Source organism: Martes martes (genome assembly GCF_963455335.1).
Source record: "Martes martes genome assembly, chromosome: 8".
NCBI classification, from domain to species: Eukaryota; Metazoa; Chordata; class Mammalia; order Carnivora; family Mustelidae; genus Martes; species Martes martes.
This window is the reverse complement of record NC_137895.1, coordinates 86,459,313-86,467,149: the sequence shown is the minus strand read 5'-3', so window position 1 is coordinate 86,467,149 and position 7,837 is coordinate 86,459,313. Positions and strand designations below refer to the sequence as shown.

The 7,837-nt window shown below is 46.8% G+C and overlaps 1 protein-coding gene across 1 annotated transcript; it reads right to left on the bottom strand.

Moving 5' to 3' along the window:
- Positions 1-1,110: 1,110 nt before the first annotated feature.
- Positions 1,111-5,963, bottom strand: DAZAP2 (DAZ associated protein 2). The gene is made up of 4 exons (XM_080811107.1): positions 5,303-5,963; positions 4,162-4,280; positions 3,513-3,758; positions 1,111-2,543 (listed from the first exon to the last, which is right to left on the bottom strand). Exons 1-4 carry the CDS (start codon positions 5,313-5,315, stop codon positions 2,415-2,417), a joined length of 507 nt encoding a protein of 168 aa, XP_080667233.1. The 5' UTR covers positions 5,316-5,963; the 3' UTR covers positions 1,111-2,414.
- Between the last annotated feature and the right edge of the window lie 1,874 nt (positions 5,964-7,837).

Genomic DNA, 7,837 nt, shown 5'->3' with positions numbered 1-7,837 from the left:
AAACTTTTTCGACAGTTTCTTTTGCTTATTTAACTCATTTGGATATGTTCTCTCCCCAACAGAAAGAACCCTAGGGGAGTTTCACAAGTTCCCACAACAATCTCAGGAGTTTGAAACAAAGATGGTCGTGGGAAGCTTGTTCCAGGGGAGTGTCATTAGAAACATACCCTGGGAGATGAAACGGTTTTACCTTCCATCCTGGCAAAAGCCAGAATTTCCCAGACCCATTCTTTTTAAGATTTACTTATTTGAGACTGCTCGTGAGAAAGCATGAGTGAGGTGGGGAGGGGTGGAGGAAGAGAGCAGCAAGCTCCCCACTGAGCAGGAAACCCAACTCGAGACTCCATCCCAGGACCCTGGGATCATGACCTGAGCTAAAGGCAGATGCTCAACCGACCTGAGTCACCCAGATGCCCCCTTCCCAGACCCCTTTTGTATACACAGAGGGAACCAGGAACAATCTCCCTACCATTCTTCCCACCAGTGTCCTTTGAATCAAGCCCAGAGAAGCTTCTTGGATCTAACTTAGTCCCCAAATGATATGTGTTTAAAAGACACAATGTTTTGATAGAAATCATAGCTCCCCAAATACTGTTTTACTTGGAAATTAAATCTCCTTTGAGGTCTTAACTGCATTGCTCCATTGTCCAACCTCGATTCCTCCCAAGACCCAAGAGTTGAAGAATCAATTTTGACAATTCTAGTTTTCATTATTTCCCCACACAGAACTTTGGAGAAACCGAAGGTCGCCTTGAACTTACAGACTGTCATACTAAAACATTTTTCTCAAGTCAAATTCTAGAGCAAGTTAGGAGAATCAGTCCCCTTATTTCTAAGTTTATGTTCTGACTACCTCTGGCATAATAGGCTTTAAGGATCTGAAAGGGCTTAGGAAATAAAATGAAGTAAAGTAAAACATCTAGAATGGGACTCATGAAAATAGTCAAATCTTGGCCTTATACTCCTCAATTTATTCCAAAGGCTTCATTTAAAAAAACTAAACAAAACCCCAGAATGACAGCAGGACCCATCTGAATTCTGGGTGGGACATAAGAGATACGTGGAGAAAAAATCTAAGAACGAGTTGAGTAAAGAATCCTTAAAGTGAGGTGTAATGCAACTTCATCACTTTATTCAAATCTTCAAAATAGTCTTTATTCTACATTTTTAGTATAAAAAATCCACAAGTTAAGTGCACCACAGTGTAGAGAGAGACATACAACGCTGAACTTCCATAACAGTCAATGGTACAGTCAAACATCACATGGACAGAACACAAAATTTAGATGAACTGAAATTATAAGATAAAATAAAATCCAATTTCAGAAAACAAAAATCAAAATATTAAGGATCCCTGAAATATTCTTAACCCTAATGAGATTTTACTGGACTCAAGTCATTTTGTAGTGAGGGACTCATAATATGACCCCATTAAACCGGTTGAGGAATTCTCAGGAGCCATGAAGGCCTACATGAGATACTCTGACAATGAATGGTAACCAGTTTTTGGGTGGGAAAAGTTCCCCTAATTTGGCTCTACTGTCATCAGGTTTTTGAAATGCATCCTCCTCCTTGCCCCCACATTTTTAAACAAACCTGTTTATAGTTTGCATTGATATCCTTTGTTCAAATAGAGCTCTGTTTTTCTGGCACCGAAGCAAATTGGAGTTTGGTTCACAGACGAAGAAACAACCTGTAAGGAGGGTCCGAGGGGCACCCTCCACTTTTGCCTGAGGAGATGCAAAAGCAAAAGTAATGGGGCCTGTGCTTGGGGCACAGAGGGGGTTTCAGAGGATCCTTGTGAAAGACTAGTTAAAAGATGGCAAGTGGGGACAAGTGCAAGGAGAGAAGGAAGTTAGTCTGACTGGCTTTCTGTCCTGCACCATTGATTCAATGGAGATTGGCGGGAAGGAACTGGAAGACTAGGGGTGAGGGTGGGCCATGGGGCAAAGGAGGGAAAGGCAGACAACTAATGCATTTCATTTATAACAAGTAATAGAAATCAAAGACTTAAAGGAGATTAAAGACCAATCAGAATAATTTGGCAACTTTAATTCTTAGGAAGATCAAAGTTCCCTCCAAACCTAATTTGATGTTTTATTACTAAGAGCGAAGACCAGTATGGTACAGTAGTACTCCAGAGGAATTAAAGGAAGATCCTCAGGGCTGCTTTACCCACATTCATTTTATGAATGGATGCCTCCCCTACCTCAAAATGCTTTAAGGAGGTACTGCTACCATAACATGGTTCCTTATTAAGTTTGAAAAGTGCCTGAAAGTTTGGGCACCAGAAAGACACCCCAACAACATGTGTCTAAACTGCAACTTCAGGTTAATATGACTAAAGCAGTTACATTGTGAGAAGTGCTGAAGGTATGTGATGTCTTTCCCGGCACGGAGGTGGCCTTGGTTCTTCACCAGATGGTGTAGCCACCATCTGAGCCACCCATGAAGAAGTTTCCCTTCCGCTGAGTTACGAGGACATTGGCTCCCTGCATGACTGCAAGCTGAGCGGCGTTGGGAGGGCATCCAGGGGGTGGAGGCTGAAAGGAAAAGACAAGGTTGACTGGGCATAGCGCAGTTGAGACAAGGAAGTGGACACAGGGACAACACGATCCATCATGAGGATGGCAGTGTGCTCACCAATCGCATTGTTAAGCTAGTTCTGCCACCAATTTGGGTTGTAAAGCAGGTCTGTATTCTCTGTGATCCCAAAGATATAAACAGGAAAGAGAGGGCCTACCACTCATTCAAAGGCATTCTCATCTCATTTCAGGTATACAGTTTTGAGCCGATGGCCCTAGCAAGGACCCTTTGGGCTCCAAATCTTTTTTTTTTTTTTTTTTTAATTTTATTTGTTTATCTGACAGACAGAGATCACAAGTAGGCAGAGAGGCAGGCAGAGAGACCGAGGGGGAAGCAGGCTTCCTGCCGAGCAGAGAGCCCGATGTGGGGCTCGATCCCAGGACCCTGGGATCATGACCTGAGCTCAAGGTAGAGGCTTTAACCCACTGAGCCACCCAGGTGCCCCTGGGCTCCAAATCTTACACATGGGGGAACTAAGCAGGAAAACAGAACTAAAATCTCTAGTATCTCTCCAAATGCTACTTCATAAGGATTGTGCTTTTCTCCATTTAATGATCATGTTTACTGATGGAATGCCATGCTGATGGCACATGTGAAGTCAATGCTTTAAATGCTCGTAGAATGAATAAGGAGTATTCCTAGACCAGTACCAAACTGGCACTGAAAAGAAAGCAGGCAGGACTCCTAAGATAGGAAAACAAAGGAATCTGGTTAACTCAGACCCCAGGGAATGTGCCAGATGCTACTGACTTGCCACAGATCTCCTGCCCCCCCTCAACTTGCTTTCTGCCTAACTACTGGGTATCAGTGGTTACACCAATACCACAGCAGCTGTTACCCAGGGACGGTGAAAGGATGACTACATAATCTCTTCCGGGAAGTGAAAATACACAAGAGCTGGGTGTTTCCAGTAAGGTCATACTCACAGGAATGTTGCCAGCAGTAGCCCCAGCTCCAAATCTGGCACCTGCATCATACCCTCCTTCCACCAGCACAGCTGAACCAGGCGGATAGATTGGACCAACTGGATAATAAGCCATAGGGATTGTGGAACCTAAAGGTCCAACAGCCACAGACTGGGCCATGGGAAGATACAGTGAGGCGCCAGGAAATGCAGCAGACATGGTGGGGACTGTGGCGGCCCCGGGATGCACGAAGCTTGGACGATAGAGCTAGAAGAGGTAGAAGAGAAGGGAACACGTTACTTTAAGACATTCCAATTTTAGATCCCTTTCCTGAGTCCATTCTTAACTCTCCTTGTGCAGATTACACCGTGAGTTCCACAAACTGCCTTTCCACTACCACTCGATATTCTCCTGGGTCACTTCCTGCTATAGCTAATGTTAGGATCAAGGAACGCAAACTCATCTTCTTCACCTCAGCCTATGCCAGAAAACCTAAAATAATCAGAGAATGCATTATCAACCCCGACAGAAATTGCTGAAGTACACAGTGTTTCAGATTAGTCATGTGAGCACCCTTTCCTCTTTGTGGAGAGTAAATAAAAATGTGGGGATAGGCTCAACTAAGGGCTGAAAATGTGATCCAAGTTCAAGTCTAGTAAAATGGAAGCACCTCGGAGTAGGCAGGTGGAGCATCAGTATAGGGTGGAGCCTGAGGAAGATGCAGGGTCTGAGGGTACACCGGATTCCCAGGAGGCTGCACAGGATAGGTTGGCTGCGTTGGATATTGACCTGGAAGACAAGACAAAAATGCACATCGCCTACCATACAGAGCCACCAGAATGGAACATACTGGGTAGCTAACCTAGTGACAGCAAGCCCATTTGGAAACAGACTGCTCTGGAGGGCCTGATTTCTGGGGCCAAGAAAATAAGCATTCTCTTTGCACCTTTATCCCCACTTATGCCCGAAGATGTTGGATTCTAACTGGACAGAAAGGGAGCTCTTCCCATTAGCATACTGGTGTAAGGTACTGGCTTGGACCCAAGTTTCTCCATCCATGCAGGGTAGGTCTGGGCACCCGTTCTGACAATGTACCAACGGTAGGTACATCCTGCCTCTGCTCTGGGTGGTCTTCACAGCCTGGATGTAACTGCCCAAGACTTCGTTGAGTCACAGCAGTTACGATTATTTGCCCCATAGATTCCTACTCAAGGTCGACTTCCAAATAAAATGAGTGGTGGAAGTGAACCTTCAGATTCGAGAGAAGATAAAAGGAAATGTCCTGAGAAACAGCTGAGACTCGTGCTCTGCCAAACACTAGTACAATCACAGGAACCGGGAGAACTTGGCGCCGCCATCGGAGGAAACGCGAGAGAGACCCTTCTGGCCCCTGGCCCGCCCACCAGCGCCGGCACTTCACTAGTTAAGCCCGAGCGCCAGCCTCAGGTTCCGGAGCGCGGCGCCCCGCCTCCGCCGGCTCTCCATTGGCCTACCCGAATCCCTGCTCTAGCTCCCCATTTGCTTCTGCAGATGCCCATCATGACAAGCCTTTTCCACCCCCCCCACCCTCCACCCGAGCCCGCAGCTCCAAACTGCGCCACAGAGTTTAAGGAGAAAAGGGCCAGGAAGGAGCGAGCAGCCGTAGTTCGGGGATGACGAAGGCGTCTGGCGCAGTCCCCGGGACTGCAGCTGGCCCAGGAGCGAGACGCAGCTCGCCCCGAGCCTGGCGCTTGGCGACCCTGGGCTCCAGGCCCACTCGCTCCAGGCTAGCACTATTCCCCCCGACGGCCCCAGCCGCCCCGCGTCCTTGCCTTTGCTGTTCATGGTGGCTGCTGGTCCGGTTCGGCTTGGCGTCGCGGACGGTTATTTTTTTCGTCCTCTTCCTGTTCGTAGTCACTTCCGTGTCACGTGACGATTCGTCCTCCTAGCGTCACCCGACGCCCGAGTGCCGCTACCACCGGAAACCCCGCCCCTTTGCCCGGCCTCCAGTAGCTAGAGGAAGGGCTCGCGTGGTCCCGCCTACTCGCGCGCGTTGGCCCCGCCCCTTGGGCCTTGTCTGCCAACCCCCGCCCGCGCCCCACGACGGGAAGAAAACCAAATACAGGTATTGTCTCAAAACAGGATTTTTTTTTCTCTCTTGGGCGCTTGGAGGCAGAACCATTCAACTCTTCCCCGGAACCTTATTCCACCTACGCGCCGCAACTCAAGGTCACCTCACCTTGACAGCCTTTCCCCAAGGAGCGGGGATTTCTGATTACTTCGCTAACTGCCTGAAATACGCTCCCCAAACCTTGACCTGTCGCGCAGTTTCCCTCCTGCGAGGTCTGACTTAAGCCTCAGGTCCGTCCAGATTCATTTTGCCAGTCCGGCTATCCAGTGTCCTTTCCTGAGGTCGACCATCAGTGGAATCTTCGCTGCCTTGTCGGTTCCACCGACAGGCTGTCCTGATTACTTGTGTCGCTGTCTTTCTTCGCAAAAGGCAGGACCTGCTGTGCTGTGTCCTCCAAGCGGCTAGCGCTAAAACCGGCACACTCGCGGTACCCAGGGAGTGCTTGTGGCCCTGCCTTTCCTTTGGCCCTTGTTGCAGGTGACCTGTGTGGTGCCTTGTGTATATTTTCTCTGTTTTCGTTTCGCCCCTAACCCCCTAATTGTCCTTAAGGGCAGAGATGCCATCCTTGAGGGCAGCAATTAAGGTTTTCCTTACATCCTTCATTTTAAAATATGCCTCCTGTGTGCAAGTACAGAGATGGAACTGAACAAGACATTTTTAATATGGTTCAGACTAATACTAGTATTGAAAAGCCTATAACATTTGCCTTTTCCTGTATGTCTGACTCTAATCTTCTCGAAAGCAGTATAGTGTTAGACATTCACTCATTCATCTTATTTGTGAAATACAGATGCCAAGCACTGTTCTAAAACAAAACAAAGCCCTTGCTCTCTTGAAATTCACGTTCTAGTGCAGGGGCTTGCAAATTTTTTTGACCACAGTTCACAATGCTGCGCTTTAAATCATGACCCACAACACACACACATTTGTAACAAAAATTTTTGACCTTATCCTTCTGTGTACAGTGCACTGCAGTATTTCCGATTCTTGTGTGTGTTTGTTTGTTTGTTTGTTTCAAATCTGGTTGTGGTTTCTCATCCCACTAACAAGTCAACACCCACAGCTTGAAAAACACTGTTTTTTAGTAGACTTGTATCTCCAGAACCCTGTACTTTTCTTAGCATGAAGTTTGCAATCAGTAATTGGTCAGTAAAGGAAAGAATAAATCCTTGAAGGTCAGATCAGACAAATCTTCCCTGTATCCTAACTTTTCCAAATTAGGTCATAAATTGATTCCACCCCAAAGCCTGAAACTGGAGAAGTCACTAATCTGTCCTAACCTGCATCCTATGCTCAAGGCTTCAGAAAAAGATTGAACCTAGGAAAGGTTTTAGTTCCTTATTTCTCTCTGTGGCCCTTGGGGACTCTAAAATTGTGTTGACTAAAGCAGTCTGTGTCAATGAGACTGTTGAGGGAGCCACTGAATCAAGGTACTAGTTTTGTTTTTTTGTTTTAAGATTTTATTTATTTGACAGAGAAAGAGATCACAAGTAGGCAGAGAGGCAGGCAGAGAGGGAAAGGGGGAAGCAGGCTCCCCACTGAGCGATCGTGGGGCTCCATCCCAGGACCCTGAGATCATAACCTGAGCCAAAGGCAGAGGCTTAACCCACTGAGCCACCCAGACACCCCAGGGTACTAGTTCTTGTTCTCATTCTGTCACCAACTGACTTTGGTCCTCATCTATTCGGCTCCCACTTATCCCATACTCTTTATTAATCAGATACTGCACGGGTAACCTTGCAGATGTAATCCATTGTCCATTGCAGATTGAGGAAAGGTGCAGATCAGGAAACTTTCAGAGAAGTAGTTGAACTCAGTTAGTTTCACAGCTGCAAAGCCAGTGTTCAAACTCAGGGTGTGACTTTATAAGCATTGTTTTTAATTTGTTTACATTGTTTAATCTGTTTACATTGTTTTTAAATCTGTTGTCTCCCAAGGGTCTCAGTTTCTTCATCTGCCAAAAAGGTCACACAATCCTTGTGTCACCTTCAACTCTAGACTCTCTTTCAGGAAGGAAAGGAGCAAAGGGAAGCCTGAGAAGACAGAGGGGAAGTGGGCAGAGCTGATAATCAGGTTGTAAATTTTGGTCAGGCCCTACCAGGTATTAAAAATTTAGATACTTCTGGGGCACCTGGGTGGCTCAGTCGTTAAGTGTCTGCCTTCGGATCAAGTCATGATCCCAGGATCGTAGGATCCAGCCCCACATCAGGCTCCCTGCTCTGCAGGATGCCTTCTT